Source organism: Gobius niger (genome assembly GCF_951799975.1).
Source record: "Gobius niger genome assembly, chromosome: 23".
Lineage (NCBI taxonomy): Eukaryota > Metazoa > Chordata > Actinopteri > Gobiiformes > Gobiidae > Gobius > Gobius niger.
The window spans coordinates 875,212-893,031 of record NC_136874.1 but is presented as its reverse complement, the minus strand read 5'-3'; the positions used below and the strand labels follow the sequence as shown (position 1 = coordinate 893,031).

At 51.0% G+C, this 17,820-nt stretch overlaps 1 protein-coding gene across 1 annotated transcript; it reads right to left on the bottom strand.

Moving 5' to 3' along the window:
• Positions 1-8,753: 8,753 nt before the first annotated feature.
• Positions 8,754-17,820, bottom strand: LOC306981882 (indian hedgehog protein-like; the record flags this gene model as incomplete). The annotated part of the gene is made up of 3 exons (XM_079581612.1): positions 8,754-8,793; positions 10,319-10,580; positions 17,530-17,820. The coding sequence occupies 3 exons, from the start codon at positions 17,818-17,820 to the stop codon at positions 8,762-8,764; spliced, it is 585 nt and encodes a 194-aa protein (XP_079437738.1). The 3' UTR covers positions 8,754-8,761.

Below are 17,820 nucleotides of genomic sequence, written 5' to 3'. Positions count from 1 at the left end.
TGGACTAAACTAGTGCTGAACCTGGACTAAACTAGGGCTAAACCTGGACTAAACTAGGGCTATACCTGGACTAAACTAGGGCTAAACCTGGACTAAACTAGGGCGAAACCTGGACTAAACGAGGGCTAAACCTGGACTAAACTAGTGCTAAACCTGGACTAAACTAGGGCAAAACCTGGACTAAACTAGGGCTAAACCTGGACTAAACTAGTGCTAAACCTGGACTAAACTAGTGCTAAACCTGGACTAAACTAGTGCTAAACCTGGACTAAACTAGGGCGAAACCTGGACTAAACGAGGGCTAAACCTGGACTAAACTAGGGCTAAACCTGGACTAAACTAGGGCTAAACCTGGACTAAACTAGGGCTATACCTGGACTAAACTAGGGCTAAACCTGGACTAAACTAGTGCTAAACCTGGACTAAACTAGTGCTAAACCTGGACTAAACTAGTGCTAAACCTGGACTAAACTAGGGCGAAACCTGGACTAAACGAGGGCTAAACCTGGACTAAACTAGGGCTAAACCTGGACTAAACTAGGGCGAAACCTGGACTAAACTAGTGCTAAACCTGGACTAAACTAGGGCTAAACCTGGACTAAACTAGGGCTAAACCTGGACTAAACTAGGGCTAAACCTGGACTAGACTAGGGCTATACCTGGGTCAAACTAGGGCTAAACCTGGACTAAACTAGTGCTAAACCTGGACTAAACTAGTGCTAAACCTGGACTAAACTAGGGCTAAACCTGGACTAAACTAGGGCTAAACCTGGACTAAACTAGGGCTAAACCTGGACTAGACTAGGGCTATACCTGGGTCAAACTAGGGCTAAACCTGGACTAAATTAGGGCTAAACCTGGACTAAACTAGGGCTAAACCTGGACTAGACTAGGGCTATACCTGGGTCAAACTAGGGCTAAACCTGGACTAAACTAGTGCTAAACCTGGACTAAACTAGTGCTAAACCTGGACTAAACGAGGGCTAAACCTGGACTAAACGAGGGCTAAACCTGGACTAAACGAGGGCTAAACCTGGACTAAACGAGGGCTAAACCTGGACTAAACTAGGGCTAAACCTGGGCCAAACTAGTGCTAAACCTGGACTAAACTAGTGCTAAACCTGGACTAAACTAGGGCTAAACCTGGACTAAACTAGGGCGAAACCTGGACTAAACTAGGGCGAAACCTGGACTAAACTAGTGCTAAACCTGGACTAACCTAGTGCTAAACCTGGACTAAACCTGGACTAACCTAGTGCTAAACCTGGGCCAAACTAGGGCTAAACCTGGACTAAACTAGGGCTAAACCTGAGACAAACTAGGGCTAAACCTGGACTAAACTAGTGCTAAACCTGGACTAAACTAGTGCTAAACCTGGACTAAACTAGGGCTATACCTGGACTAAACTAGGGCTAAACCTGGACTAGACTAGGGCTAAACCTGGGCCAAACTAGTGCCAAACCTGGGCCAAACTAGTGCTAAACCTGGACTAAACTAGGGCTAAACCTGGGTCAAACTAGGGCTAAACCTGAGACAAACTAGGGCTAAACCTGGGTCAAACTAGGGCTAAACCTGGACTAAACTAGGGCTAAACCTGGACTAAACTAGGGCTAAACCTGGACTAAACTAGGGCTAAACCTGGACTAAACTAGGGCTATACCTGGACTAAACTAGGGCTAAACCTGGACTAAACTAGGGCTAAACCTGGACTAAACTAGGGCTAAACCTGGGCCAAACTAGGGCTAAACCTGAGACAAACTAGGGTTAAACTTGGGCCAAACTATAGGCGAAACCTGGACTAAACTAGGGCTAAACCTGGGTCAAACTAGGGCTATACCTGAGACAAACTAGGGTTAAACTTGGGCCAAACTAGGGCGAAACCTGGACTAAACTAGGGCTAAACCTGGACTAAACTAGGGCTATACCTGGACTAAACTAGGGCTAAACCTGGACTAAACTAGGGCTAAACCTGGACTAAACTAGTGCTAAACCTGGACTAAACTAGGGCTAAACCTGGACTAAACTAGGGCTATACCTGGACTAAACTAGTGCTAAACCTGGACTAAACTAGTGCTAAACCTGGACTAAACTAGGGCTAAACCTGGACTAAACTAGTGCTAAACCTGGACTAAACTAGGGCTAAACCTGGACTAAACTAGGGCGAAACCTGGACTAAACTAGGGCTAAATCTGGACTAAACTAGGGCTAAACCTGGACTAAACTAGTGCTAAACCTGGAGTAAACTAGGGCTATACCTGGACTAAACTAGGGCTAAACCTGGACTAAACTAGGGCGAAACCTGGACTAAACTAGTGCTAAACCTGGACTAAACTAGGGCTAAACCTGGACTAAACTAGTGCTAAACCTGGACTAAACTAGGGCTATACCTGGACTAAACTAGGGCTAAACCTGGACTAAACTAGTGCTAAACCTGGACTAAACTAGTGCTAAACCTGGACTAAACTAGGGCTATACCTGGACTAAACTAGTGCTAAACCTGGACTAAACTAGGGCTAAACCTGGACTAAACTAGGGCTAAACCTGGACTAAACTAGTGCTAAACCTGGACTAAACTAGGGCTAAACCTGGACTAAACTAGGGCTATACCTGGACTAAACCAGGGCTAAACCTGGACTAAACTAGGGCTATACCTGGACTAAACTAGTGCTAAACCGGGACTAAACTAGTGCTAAACCTGGTCTAAACTAGTGCTAAACCTGGTCTAAACTAGTGCTAAACCTGGACTAAACTAGGGCTAAACCTGGACTAAACTAGGGCTAAACCTGGACTAAACTAGTGCTAAACCTGGACTAAACTAGGGCTAAACCTGAGACAAACTAGGGCTAAACCTGGACTAAACTAGGGCTAAACCTGGACTAAACTAGTGCTAAACCTGGACTAAACTAGGGCTAAACCTGGACTAAACTAGTGCTAAACCTGGACTAAACTAGTGCTAAACCTGGACTAAACTAGTGCTGAACCTGGACTAAACTAGGGCTAAACCTGGACTAAACTAGGGCTATACCTGGACTAAACTAGGGCTAAACCTGGACTAAACTAGTGCTAAACCTGGACTAAACTAGGGCTATACCTGGACTAAACTAGGGCTAAACCTGGACTAAACTAGTGCTAAACCTGGACTAAACTAGTGCTGAACCTGGACTAAACTAGGGCTAAACCTGGACTAAACTAGGGCTATACCTGGACTAAACTAGGGCTAAACCTGGACTAAACTAGGGCGAAACCTGGACTAAACGAGGGCTAAACCTGGACTAAACTAGTGCTAAACCTGGACTAAACTAGGGCAAAACCTGGACTAAACTAGGGCTAAACCTGGACTAAACTAGTGCTAAACCTGGACTAAACTAGTGCTAAACCTGGACTAAACTAGTGCTAAACCTGGACTAAACTAGGGCGAAACCTGGACTAAACGAGGGCTAAACCTGGACTAAACTAGGGCTAAACCTGGACTAAACTAGGGCTAAACCTGGACTAAACTAGGGCTATACCTGGACTAAACTAGGGCTAAACCTGGACTAAACTAGTGCTAAACCTGGACTAAACTAGTGCTAAACCTGGACTAAACTAGTGCTAAACCTGGACTAAACTAGGGCGAAACCTGGACTAAACGAGGGCTAAACCTGGACTAAACTAGGGCTAAACCTGGACTAAACTAGGGCGAAACCTGGACTAAACTAGTGCTAAACCTGGACTAAACTAGGGCTAAACCTGGACTAAACTAGGGCTAAACCTGGACTAGACTAGGGCTATACCTGGGTCAAACTAGGGCTAAACCTGGACTAAACTAGTGCTAAACCTGGACTAAACTAGTGCTAAACCTGGACTAAACTAGGGCTAAACCTGGACTAAACTAGGGCTAAACCTGGACTAAACTAGGGCTAAACCTGGACTAGACTAGGGCTATGCCTGGGTCAAACTAGGGCTAAACCTGGACTAAACTAGGGCTAAACCTGGACTAAACTAGGGCTAAACCTGGGTCAAACTAGGGCTAAACCTGGACTAAACTAGTGCTAAACCTGGACTAAACTAGTGCTAAACCTGGACTAAACGAGGGCTAAACCTGGACTAAACGAGGGCTAAACCTGGACTAAACGAGGGCTAAACCTGGACTAAACGAGGGCTAAACCTGGACTAAACTAGGGCTAAGCCTGGGCCAAACTAGTGCTAAACCTGGACTAAACTAGTGCTAAACCTGGACTAAACTAGGGCTAAACCTGGACTAAACTAGGGCTAAACCTGGACTAAACTAGGGCGAAACCTGGACTAAACTAGTGCTAAACCTGGACTAACCTAGTGCTAAACCTGGACTAAACCTGGACTAACCTAGTGCTAAACCTGGGCCAAACTAGGGCTAAACCTGGACTAAACTAGGGCTAAACCTGAGACAAACTAGGGCTAAACCTGGACTAAACTAGTGCTAAACCTGGACTAAACTAGTGCTAAACCTGGACTAAACTAGGGCTATACCTGGACTAAACTAGGGCTAAACCTGGACTAGACTAGGGCTATACCTGGGTCAAACTAGGGCTAAACCTGGACTAAACTAGTTCTAAACCTGAGACAAACTAGGGCTAAACCTGGATTAAACTAGTTCTAAACCTGAGACAAACTAGGGCTATACCTGGACTAAACTAGGGCGAAACCTGGACTTAACTAGGGCTAAACCTGGACTAAACTAGGGCTATACCTGGACTAAACCAGGGCTAAACCTGAGACAAACTAGGGCTAAACCTGGACTAAACTAGTGCTAAACCTGGACTAAACTAGTTCTAAACCTGAGACAAACTAGGGCTAAACCTGGACTAAACTAGTTCTAAACCTGAGACAAACTAGGGCTATACCTGGACTAAACTAGGGCGAAACCTGGACTTAACTAGGGCTAAACCTGGACTAAACTAGGGCTATACCTGGACTAAACCAGGGCTAAACCTGAGACAAACTAGGGCTAAACCTGGACTAAACTAGGGCTAAACCTGGACTAAACTAGGGCTATACCTGGACTAAACCAGGGCTAAACCTGAGACAAACTAGGGCTAAACCTGGACTAAACTAGGGCTAAACCTGGACTAAACTAGGGCTAAACCTGGACTAAACCAGGGCTACACTGCAAAAATAATATTCCCACAAACACGACTTTAATTGATCAAAGCTACGGCTAAAAACAAACCATTTTATTTGTTTGATTTTTGCACTTTTTACATGATCTATGGTTTTCTGACGAGGCCTTATTACATTATTATTACATTATTATTACATTATTATTACATTATTATTTCATTATTATTACATTATTATTTCATTTTAAATTATAAAGTTCAATATTGTTATGACATCACTGGTCGTTATTACGTGATCAATGAGCCGACACTTTTCAAACATAAATATTTTAAGAAAATAAATCTCTTCATGATGGATCCAAACGCTCACAGTCTGGTCTGGGTCAAAGGTCACAGTCTTTGATCAGTGAAATAAGTCACATGGTTCTACAAGCGCCAACACCGTCAAAAAGGCGGCCATTTTGTGTCTTTGGTTTCGGCCTGAGGCGGGACATTTAAACGAAAGCACCTCGTCCTCCATCTTGGCTCCGCTCGTGTGCAGTTTCCCGCTTCAGTCCCATTGGGGGAAAGTTCTCGGGTCTCGTCTCCATTTGTCAGAGTCGATATAAAATCCGCGTGATCCAGGGCGCGCCGTCGCCGCCTCCATCAGCTCGAGCGCCGGCTGCGCCAGGCGTTTCACCGCCGCCAAACAGGAAGTGTGCCTGAACGCCCAGCTGCGTGGAAGAGGGAAAGGCCTCGGGGTCCTGGAGGGTCAGGACTCCGGGACCGGCCCGTCTCCATGGTGACCAGGGCGCCGCCGGGAAACAGCCTCCGGATTGTACTGTCAAAGAAACAATAATACAAATCTGAAACAAACCAACAGAGAAAAATGTCTCACACGGATTTGAGCATAAAATAAAATAAATAAACTGTGCTTAAAATGAGACTAAAACTTATGAAATAAAACAGTCCGAGCATTCTCAATATGAGCACAAATCCAAGCCCCTCATGTCTAAGAGAAGAGTGTATTTTTTGCAGTGCAGGCTCTGGCGCCATCTGCTGGAGCGACGCCGAACTGCGCCGCCTTGGCTCGGCCTGACCCTCAGACCTGAAGCTCAGACCTGACCCTCAGACCTGACCCTCAGACCTGAAGCTCAGACCTGAAGCTCAGACCTGAAGCTCAGACCTGACCCTCAGACCTGAAGCTCAGACCTGAAGCTCAGACCTAAAGCTCAGACCTGAAGCTCAGACCTGAAGCTCAGACCTGAAGCTCAGACCTGAAGCTCAGACCTGAAGCTCAGACCTGACCCTCAGACCTGAAGCTCAGACCTGAAGCTCAGACCTGAAGCTCAGACCTGACCCTCAGACCTGAAGCTCAGACCTGAAGCTCAGACCTGACCCTCAGACCTGAAGCTCAGACCTGAAGCTCAGACCTGAAGCTCAGACCTGAAGCTCAGACCTGACCCTCAGACCTGACCCTCAGACCTGAAGCTCAGACCTGAAGCTCAGACCTGACCCTCAGACCTGAAGCTCAGACCTGAAGCTCAGACCTGAAGCTCAGACCTGACCCTCAGACCTGAAGCTCAGACCTGACCCTCAGACCTGAAGCTCAGACCTGACCCTCAGACCTGAAGCTCAGACCTGAAGCTCAGACCTGAAGCTCAGACCTGAAGCTCAGACCTGACCCTCAGACCTGAAGCTCAGACCTGAAGCTCAGACCTGAAGCTCAGACCTGAAGCTCAGACCTGACCCTCAGACCTGAAGCTCAGACCTGAAGCTCAGACCTGAAGCTCAGACCTGACCCTCAGACCTGAAGCTCAGACCTGAAGCTCAGACCTGAAGCTCAGACCTGACCCTCAGACCTGAAGCTCAGACCTGAAGCTCAGACCTGAAGCTCAGACCTGAAGCTCAGGCCTGAAGCTCAGACCTGAAGCTCAGACCTGACCCTCAGACCTGAAGCTCAGGCCTGAAGCTCAGACCTGAAGCTCAGACCTGAAGCTCAGACCTGAAGCTCAGACCTGACCCTCAGACCTGAAGCTCAGACCTGACCCTCAGACCTGACCCTCAGACCTGAAGCTCAGCAGAAGAGCCGCTGGTTCTTAGATGAGACCGTGTGGAGACACCAGGAGGCCTGAGGTCAATGGGGTGAGTGAGTAGATGATCATGGGAGGGGCCGACGGCACAGACTGGTCGCCTCGCTGCCCTCAGTCTACCCCAGGGCAGCTGTGGCTATAGATTTCAGTTTTTGAAAACGAGTCCTGCCTGTTCCCCTTCGCCTCCAGGGGGCGCCGTGACAACGCGGTGAAAGTTAGTCAATTCTAAAAGATCTGTCGTCTGCATTATTTCAGTATAAACTTTTCCCCTGTTTCCAAACGTGATAATAAAACCTGAGACTGGAGTCATGTCTGACCAGTGTGTGCTGCCCCCTGGTGGCCTCCCCCGGCTGTAGCACTGCCCCCTGGTGGCCTCCCCCGGCTGTAGCACTGCCCCCTGGTGGCCTCCCCCGGCTGTAGCACTGCCCCCTGGTGGCCTCCCTCAGCTGTAGCACTGCCCCCTGGTGGCCTCCCCCGGCTGTAGCACTGCCCCCTGGTGGCCTCGGCTGTAGCGCTGCCCCCTGGTGGCCTCCCCAGGCTGTAGCACTGCCCCCTGGTGGCCTCCCCCGGCTGTAGCACTGCCCCCTGGTGGCCTCCCCCGGCTGTAGCACTGCCCCCTGGTGGCCTCGGCTGTAGCACTGCCCCCTGGTGGCCTCCCCCGGCTGTAGCACTGCCCCCTGGTGGCCTCCCCCGGCTGTAGCACCGCCCCCTGGTGGCCTCCCCCGGCTGTAGCACTGCCCCCTGGTGGCCTCCCCCGGCTGTAGCACTGCCCCCTGGTGGCCTCCCCCCGGCTGTAGCACTGCCCCCTGGTGGCCTCGGCTGTAGCGCTGCCCCCTGGTGGCCTCCCCCGGCTGTAGCACTGCCCCCTGGTGGCCTCGGCTGTAGCACTGCCCCCTGGTGGCCTCCCCCGGCTGTAGCACCGCCCCCTGGTGGCCTCCCCCGGCTGTAGCACTGCCCCCTGGTGGCCTCGGCTGTAGCACTGCCCCCTGGTGGCCTCCCCCGGCTGTAGCACCGCCCCCTGGTGGCCTCGGCTGTAGCACTGCCCCCTGGTGGCTTCCCCCGGCTGTAGCACCGCCCCCTGGTGGCCTCCCCCGGCTGTAGCACTGCCCCCTGGTGGCCTCCCCCGGCTGTAGCACTGCCCCCTGGTGGCCTCGGCTGTAGCACTGCCCCCTGGTGGCCTCCCCCGGCTGTAGCACCGCCCCCTGGTGGCCTCGGCTGTAGCACTGCCCCCTGGTGGCTTCCCCCGGCTGTAGCACCGCCCCCTGGTGGCCTCCCCCCGGCTGTAGCGCTGCCCCCTGGTGGCCTCCCCCGGCTGTAGCACTGCCCCCTGGTGGCCTCCCCCCGGCTGTAGCACTGCCCCCTGGTGGCCTCCCCCGGCTGTAGCACTGCCCCCTGGTGGCCTCCCCCGGCTGTAGCACTGCCCCCTGGTGGCCTCCCCCCGGCTGTAGCACCGCCCCCTGGTGGCCTCCCCCGGCTGTAGCACTGCCCCCTGGTGGCCTCCCCCGGCTGTAGCACTGCCCCCTGGTGGCCTCCCCCCGGCTGTAGCACGGCTCTCATTAAAGGAATGAAGTAGAAATACGAACTGTTGCTGGAGAGACTGGGGGGGTCGGGTCAGGTCAGGGACTGGGCTCTGGCGACTCGATCTGAGACACAAAACAGAAACACGAGTGAGTCTCACGGCAGCGTCAGCTTTCACACGAGAACGAGAGGGCCAGAGAAATGTGGAGGCTGAGCGTTAAGGAGAGTCGACTGGACCGGGGTCAAGAACGGACGCACTGAAGTTTCCCTGTTCACCTAAACCGGAGACTCTATAATATATATATATATAATATATATTTATATATATTATATATATAATATATATAATATAATAATATATATATAACGGACGCACTGAGAGCTGAGCGAGATCTGATCCAAATCACTGTTTGGAAGAAATGTACAATATCTGTATGTCAAGAAATGTGGGAAAACTGGGGAAAAATAAAGAAGTAATGGGGTAAAAATATCAAAACATGGAATAAAATAGGGATAAAAATTTGGGGAAAATTGAGAAAATAAATTTAAAACAATTGAAAAAATGTCAATTTGGAGGAAAAAAGGCAAATAAAGAGATTTTATAAACAATGTGGGGGAAATGGGAAAAACGTTTTTTTTTTTTTTCAAATGAGAGAATATTGGGGAAAATGGGGTGTGTGGAATGATATTTTTTCTGCCCCCCGTGTTTTACCTGACTGTAGTAAGCGTGTTATTATAGTAAGCGTGTTATTATAGTAAGCGTGTTATTAAGCGTGTTGTACCTGACTTGACGCTGCAGTGGATGTGTTATTATAGTAAGCGTGTTATTATAGTAAGCGTGTTGTTATAGTAAGCGTGTTGTTATAGTAAGCGTGTTATTACCTGACTGTCGTAAACATGTTATTAAGCGTGTTGTACCTGACTTGACGCTGCAGTGGATGTGTTTTTACCTGACCTGACTCAGTACTAAGCGTGTTTTACCTGACTGTTATTACCTGACTTGACGCTGCAGTGGATGTGTTATTATAGTAAGCATGTTATTATAGTAAACATGTTATTAAGCGTGTTGTACCTGACTTGACGCTGCAGTGGATGTGTTATTATAGTAAGCATGTTATTATAGTAAGCGTGTTATTAAGCGTGTTGTACCTGACTTGACGCTGCAGTGGATGTGTTTTTACCTGACCTGACTCAGTACTAAGCGTGTTTTACCTGACTGTAGTAAGCGTGTTATTAAGCATGTTATTACCTGACTTGACGCTGCAGTGGATGTGTTATTATAGTAAGCGTGTTATTATAGTAAGCGTGTTATTAAGCGTGTTATTACCTGACTTGACGCTGCAGTGGATGTGTTATTATAGTAAGCGTGTTATTATAGTAAGCGTGTTATTAAGCGTGTTGTACCTGACTTGACGCTGCAGTGGATGTGTTATTATAGTAAGCGTGTTATTACCTGACTGTAGTAAGCGTGTTGTTATAGTAAGCGTGTTGTACCTGACTTGACGCTGCAGTGGATGTGTTATTACCTGACTGTAGTAAGCGTGTTATTAAGCGTGTTGTACCTGACTTGACGCTGCAGTGGATGTGTTGTTACCTGACCTGACTTAGTACTAAGCGTGTTTTACTTGACTGTAATAAGCGTGTTATTACCTGACTTGACGCTGCAGTGGATGTGCGCCTTGGACTCGTAGTAGACCCAGTCGAATCCCGCCTCCACGGCGAGCCGGGCGAGCATGGCGTACTTGTGGCGGTCCCGGTCGGACGTGGTGATGTCGACGGCGCGGCCCTCGTAATGCAGAGACTCCTCCGAGTGGTGACCGTCCTCGTCCCAGCCCTCGGTGACCCTCAGACGGACCCCGGGCCACAGGTTCATCACGGAGATGGCCAGAGAGTTCAGCTTGTCCTTACAGCGCTGCGGGACAGGAGGAGGAGCTTAGTAACCCTGACAGAGGGAGGAGGCGGAGCTTAATAACCTGACAGAGGGAGGAGGAGGCGGAGCTTAATAACCTGACAGAGGGAGGAGGAGGCGGAGCTTAATAACCTGACAGAGGGAGGCGGAGGCGGAGCTTAATAACCCTGACAGAGGGAGGAGGAGGAGCTTAATAACCTGACAGAGGCAGGAGGAGGCGGAGCTTAATAACCCTGACAGAGGGAGGAGGAGGAGCTTAATAACCTGACAGAGGCAGGAGGAGGCGGAGCTTAATAACCTGACAGAGGGAGGAGGAGGCGGAGCTTAATAACCTGACAGAGGGAGGAGGAGGCGGAGCTTAATAACCCTGACAGAGGGAGGAGGAGGCGGAGCTTAATAACCTGACAGAGGCAGGAGGAGGCGGAGCTTAATAACCTGACAGAGGGAGGCGGAGCTTAATAACCTGACAGAGGCAGGAGGAGGCGGAGCTTAATAACCTGACAGAGGGAGGCGGAGCTTAATAACCCTGACAGAGGGAGGAGGAGGCGGAGCTTAATAACCCTGACAGAGGGAGGCGGAGCTTAATAACCCTGACAGAGGGAGGAGGAGGCGGAGCTTAATAACCTGACAGAGGGAGGAGGAGGCGGAGCTTAATAACCCTGACAGAGGGAGGAGGAGGAGCTTAATAACCTGACAGAGGGAGGAGGAGGCGGAGCTTAATAACCCTGACAGAGGGAGGAGGAGCTTAATAACCTGACAGAGGGAGGAGGAGGCGGAGCTTAATAACCCTGACAGAGGCAGGAGGAGCTTAATAACCTGACAGAGGGAGGAGGAGGCGGAGCTTAATAACCCTGACAGAGGGAGGAGGAGCTTAATAACCTGACAGAGGGAGGAGGAGGCGGAGCTTAATAACCTGACAGAGGGAGGAGGAGGCGGAGCTTAATAACCCTGACAGAGAGAGGAGGAGGAGCTTAATAACCCTGACAGAGGGAGGAGGAGGCGGAGCTTAATAACCTGACAGAGGGAGGAGGAGGCGGAGCTTAATAACCCTGACAGAGGCAGGAGGAGCTTAATAACCTGACAGAGGGAGGAGGAGGCGGAGCTTAATAACCCTGACAGAGGCAGGAGGAGGCGGAGCTTAATAACCCTGACAGAGAGAGGAGGAGGAGCTTAATAACCTGACAGAGGCAGGAGGAGGCGGAGCTTAATAACCCTGACAGAGGGAGGAGGAGGAGCTTAATAACCTGACAGAGGCAGGAGGAGGCGGAGCTTAATAACCTGACAGAGGGAGGAGGAGGCGGAGCTTAATAACCTGACAGAGGGAGGAGGAGGCGGAGCTTAATAACCCTGACAGAGGGAGGAGGAGGCGGAGCTTAATAACCCTGACAGAGGGAGGAGGAGGCGGAGCTTAATAACCTGACAGAGGGAGGAGGAGGCGGAGCTTAATAACCCTGACAGAGGGAGGAGGAGGCGGAGCTTAATAACCTGACAGAGGCAGGAGGAGGCGGAGCTTAATAACCTGACAGAGGGAGGCGGAGCTTAATAACCCTGACAGAGGGAGGAGGAGGCGGAGCTTAATAACCCTGACAGAGGGAGGCGGAGCTTAATAACCCTGACAGAGGGAGGAGGAGGCGGAGCTTAATAACCCTGACAGAGGGAGGAGGAGGCGGAGCTTAATAACCCTGACAGAGGGAGGAGGAGGCGGAGCTTAATAACCCTGACAGAGGGAGGAGGAGGCGGAGCTTAATAACCTGACAGAGGGAAGAGGAGGCGGAGCTTAATACCCCTGACAGAGGGAGGAGGAGGCGGAGCTTAATAACCTGACAGAGGGAGGAGGAGGCGGAGCTTAATAACCCTGACAGAGGGAGGAGGAGGCGGAGCTTAATAACCTGACAGAGGCAGGAGGAGGCGGAGCTTAATAACCTGACAGAGGGAGGCGGAGCTTAATAACCCTGACAGAGGGAGGAGGAGGCGGAGCTTAATAACCCTGACAGAGGGAGGCGGAGCTTAATAACCCTGACAGAGGGAGGAGGAGGCGGAGCTTAATAACCCTGACAGAGGGAGGCGGAGCTTAATAACCCTGACAGAGGGAGGAGGAGGCGGAGCTTAATAACCCTGACAGAGGGAGGAGGAGGCGGAGCTTAATAACCTGACAGAGGGAAGAGGAGGCGGAGCTTAATACCCCTGACAGAGGGAGGAGGAGGCGGAGCTTAACAACCTGACAGGCCCGTGCACAGAGCGACAGGACTTTGAAAAAAGTAAGAAAAACATGGATAAAAAACTATCCTAAAATATTTCTGAGTAATCTGTAAAAACTGATGGCGGCCATTTTAGGGATAGGTTTGCCTGAGTCCTCCTAGGAACGCCCCCACCTCCTGGAGACGCCTCCGAGCTTTGGTCACCAGCCGAGTAACCAACCACTGCTCCTCAGCAGAACCCCCTCCCCACTGATGCCACAGACAGCGTGTGGAGGGGGCGTGTCTAAAGGCTCAGAGGTTCTTAAAGAGACAGAGGCCTATTTCAAGACATTCACTACAGCCATTTTGAGAGAGACATTTTATACAAGGCAGTTATTCTAATTTACTGCATTTACAGACCAACAGAAGGTTTGTCATCATTGTAGTGAGATATAGACTGGGGCTGTGACCCCCCCTCTCTCATCTGTTTAATGATTCTATATGAACAATATTTAGTATCGATCTTAAAAACAAGTATCTCTAAAGCACGGGTGTCCAGCTCTCGGTCAGAATGTGAGGACACTGGCCTCGCCTCAGGTGTCTCCGTGGTTAAAGTCTCCGTGTTTGGGACGTCCCGTGTGGGAGACTGAGCTCCTTCACAGACCCGTGTTTTAAGGCTCGTCGTAATTTACCGGGACACGGCTCCTTAACGTGACGGTTATAAACAGGCGTGTGGCTGAATCCCGGGCGTGTTCGCCGAGCAGGAGATTTACGGCGTCCGCGCCGCCTTAAACACGCTCACCTTTCACTGCCCGCTAATTACCCGCGACACGCCATGGCCGACACGCCATGGCCGACACGCGGCGCCCCAACACGCGGCGCCCCAACACGCGGCGCCCCAACACGCGGCGCCCCAACACTAACCCCGGAGTCTGCGGGCGGAGCCGTAAATCTGCCGGGCCGGGGTCAGGGGTCACGGAGGAGCCACGAGGCGCTCAGGAACGATCTGAGCGACAACTACACCACAGGTTTGGTATCCACGTGGAGCAGGAAAGGCTGCTGTCATCCATATATGGGCATTTCCTGTGGGAGACGGCGGCGGCTAAAGACGGGAGAGACGTGCAGCACATGTGCGGAAAACATCGGACCTTCAGATCCGCCACACTGAAAACCGATCTTGTTGCCGATAAATCGACCCGATATATTTGACATATTCCTCCTGATTTATTGAAGTCAAACTTTCCTCCAGATCCCAGGTCCCTCACCTGTGTCTAAAACATGTACAACAGCCTCACCTGTGTCTAAAACATGTACAACAGCCTCACCTCAGTATAAAACATGTACAACAGCTCACCTGCGTCAGGAGGCGGTCGCCTCAGTATAAAACATGTATAACAGCCTCACCTGGGTCAGGAGGCGGTCGGCGCCTCAGTATAAAACATGTATAACAGCCTCACCTGCGTCAGGAGGCGGTCGCCTCAGTATAAAACATGTATAACAGCCTCACCTGGGTCAGGAGGCGGTCGGCGCCTCAGTATAAAACATGTATAACAGCCTCACCTGGGTCAGGAGGCGGTCGGCGCCTCAGTATAAAACATGTATAACAGCCTCACCTGTGTCAGGAGGCGGTCGGCGCCTCAGTATAAAACATGTATAACAGCTCACCTGCGTCAGGAGGCGGTCGCCTCAGTATAAAACATGTATAACAGCCTCGCCTCAGTATAAAACATGTATAACAGCCTCTCCTCAGTATAAAACATGTATAACAGCCTCACCTGCGTCAGGAGGCGGTCGGCGCCTCAGTATAAAACATGTATAACAGCTCACCTGCGTCAGGAGGCGGTCGCCTCAGTATAAAACATGTACAACAGCCTCTCCTCTGTATAAAACATGTATAACAGCTCACCTGGGTCAGGAGGCGGTCGGCGCCTCAGTATAAAACATGTATAACAGCTCACCTGCGTCAGGAGGCGGTCGCCTCAGTATAAAACATGTATAACAGCCTCGCCTCAGTATAAAACATGTATAACAGCCTCTCCTCAGTATAAAACATGTATAACAGCCTCACCTGCGTCAGGAGGCGGTCGGCGCCTCAGTATAAAACATGTATAACAGCTCACCTGCGTCAGGAGGCGGTCGCCTCAGTATAAAACATGTACAACAGCCTCTCCTCTGTATAAAACATGTATAACAGCTCACCTGGGTCAGGAGGCGGTCGGCGCCTCAGTATAAAACATGTATAACAGCTCACCTGCGTCAGGAGGCGGTCGCCTCAGTATAAAACATGTATAACAGCCTCGCCTCAGTATAAAACATGTATAACAGCCTCTCCTCAGTATAAAACATGTATAACAGCCTCACCTGCGTCAGGAGGCGGTCGGCGCCTCAGTATAAAACATGTATAACAGCTCACCTGCGTCAGGAGGCGGTCGCCTCAGTATAAAACATGTACAACAGCCTCTCCTCTGTATAAAACATGTATAACAGCTCACCTGGGTCAGGAGGCGGTCGGCGCCTCAGTATAAAACATGTATAACAGCTCACCTGTGTCAGGAGGCGGTCGCCTCAGTATAAAACATGTATAACAGCTCACCTGCGTCAGGAGGCGGTCGCCTCAGTATAAAACATGTATAACAGCTCACCTGGGTCAGGAGGCGGTCGCCTCAGTATAAAACATGTACAACAGCTCACCTGTGTCAGGAGGCGGTCGGCGCCTCAGTATAAAACATGTATAACAGCCTCACCTGCGTCAGGAGGCGGTCGGCGCCTCAGTATAAAACATGTATAACAGCCTCACCTGTGTCAGGAGGCGGTCGGCGCCTCAGTATAAAACATGTATAACAGCCTCACCTGCGTCAGGAGGCGGTCGGCGCCTCAGTATAAAACATGTATAACAGCTCACCTGTGTCAGGAGGCGGTCGGCGCCTCAGTATAAAACATGTATAACAGCCTCACCTGCGTCAGGAGGCGGTCGGCGCCTCAGTATAAAACATGTATAACAGCTCACCTGGGTCAGGAGGCGGTCTCCTCAGTATAAAACATGTATAACAGCTCACCTGGGTCAGGAGGCGGTCGGCGCCTCAGTATAAAACATGTATAACAGCCTCACCTGCGTCAGGAGGCGGTCGGCGCCTCAGTATAAAACATGTATAACAGCTCACCTGGGTCAGGAGGCGGTCGGCGCCTCAGTATAAAACATGTACAACAGCCTCTCCTCAGTATAAAACATGTACAACAGCTCACCTGGGTCAGGAGGCGGTCGGCGCCTCAGTATAAAACATGTACAACAGCCTCTCCTCTGTATAAAACATGTATAACAGCTCACCTGGGTCAGGAGGCGGTCGGCGCCTCAGTATAAAACATGTATAACAGCTCACCTGTGTCAGGAGGCGGTCGCCTCAGTATAAAACATGTATAACAGCTCACCTGGGTCAGGAGGCGGTCGGCGCCTCAGTATAAAACATGTATAACAGCTCACCTGGGTCAGGAGGCGGTCGGCGCCTCAGTATAAAACATGTATAACAGCTCACCTGCGTCAGGAGGCGGTCGGCGCCTCAGTATAAAACATGTACAACAGCCTCTCCTCTGTATAAAACATGTATAACAGCTCACCTGTGTCAGGAGGCGGTCGGCGCCTCAGTATAAAACATGTACAACAGCCTCTCCTCTGTATAAAACATGTATAACAGCTCACCTGGGTCAGGAGGCGGTCGGCGCCTCAGTATAAAACATGTACAACAGCCTCTCCTCTGTATAAAACATGTATAACAGCTCACCTGGGTCAGGAGGCGGTCGGCGCCTCAGTATAAAACATGTATAACAGCTCACCTGTGTCAGGAGGCGGTCGCCTCAGTATAAAACATGTATAACAGCTCACCTGGGTCAGGAGGCGGTCGGCGCCTCAGTATAAAACATGTATAACAGCTCACCTGGGTCAGGAGGCGGTCGCCTCAGTATAAAACATGTATAACAGCTCACCTGCGTCAGGAGGCGGTCGGCGCCTCAGTATAAAACATGTATAACAGCTCACCTGGGTCAGGAGGCGGTCGGCGCCTCAGTATAAAACATGTATAACAGCTCACCTGTGTCAGGAGGCGGTCGGCGCCTCAGTATAAAACATGTATAACAGCTCACCTGGGTCAGGAGGCGGTCGGCGCCTCAGTATAAAACATGTATAACAGCTCACCTGTGTCAGGAGGCGGTCGCCTCAGTATAAAACATGTATAACAGCTCACCTGGGTCAGGAGGCGGTCGGCGCCTCAGTATAAAACATGTATAACAGCTCACCTGGGTCAGGAGGCGGTCGCCTCAGTATAAAACATGTATAACAGCTCACCTGCGTCAGGAGGCGGTCGGCGCCTCAGTATAAAACATGTACAACAGCCTCACCTGCGTCAGGAGGCGGTCTCCTCTGTATAAAACATGTACAATAGGCTCACCTGGGTCAGGAGGCGGTCTCCTCAGTATAAAACATGTATAACAGCTCACCTGCGTCAGGAGGCGGTCGGCGCCTCAGTATAAAACATGTATAACAGCTCACCTGGGTCAGGAGGCGGTCGGCGCCTCAGTATAAAACATGTATAACAGCTCACCTGGGTCAGGAGGCGGTCGCCTCAGTATAAAACATGTATAACAGCTCACCTGGGTCAGGAGGCGGTCGGCGCCTCAGTATAAAACATGTATAACAGCCTCTCCTGCGTCAGGAGGCGGTCGGCGCTCAGTATAAAACATGTATAACAGCCTCTCCTCAGTATAAAACATGTATAACAGCTCACCTGGGTCAGGAGCCGGTCCGCGCCGCTCTGCTCCTCGTCCTTGAACACGATGTCCGGGTTGTAATTCGGGCTCAGGCTCCTGAATCGCTCCGAGTGGCGGCTGATCTTCCCCTCAGAGCGGCCGCTGGCGCCGAGCGTTTTCTCCGCCACGTTCGGCCAAAACTGTTTATACGAGAGCGGCGCCGCCTTACGGGCGCCACGGCGACGCCCATAACCCCGGCCCGGACCACAGCCGTGGACCACAGCGGACAGGAGGAGCGCCCCCCAGGCCAGGGCCCACAGGAGCATCAT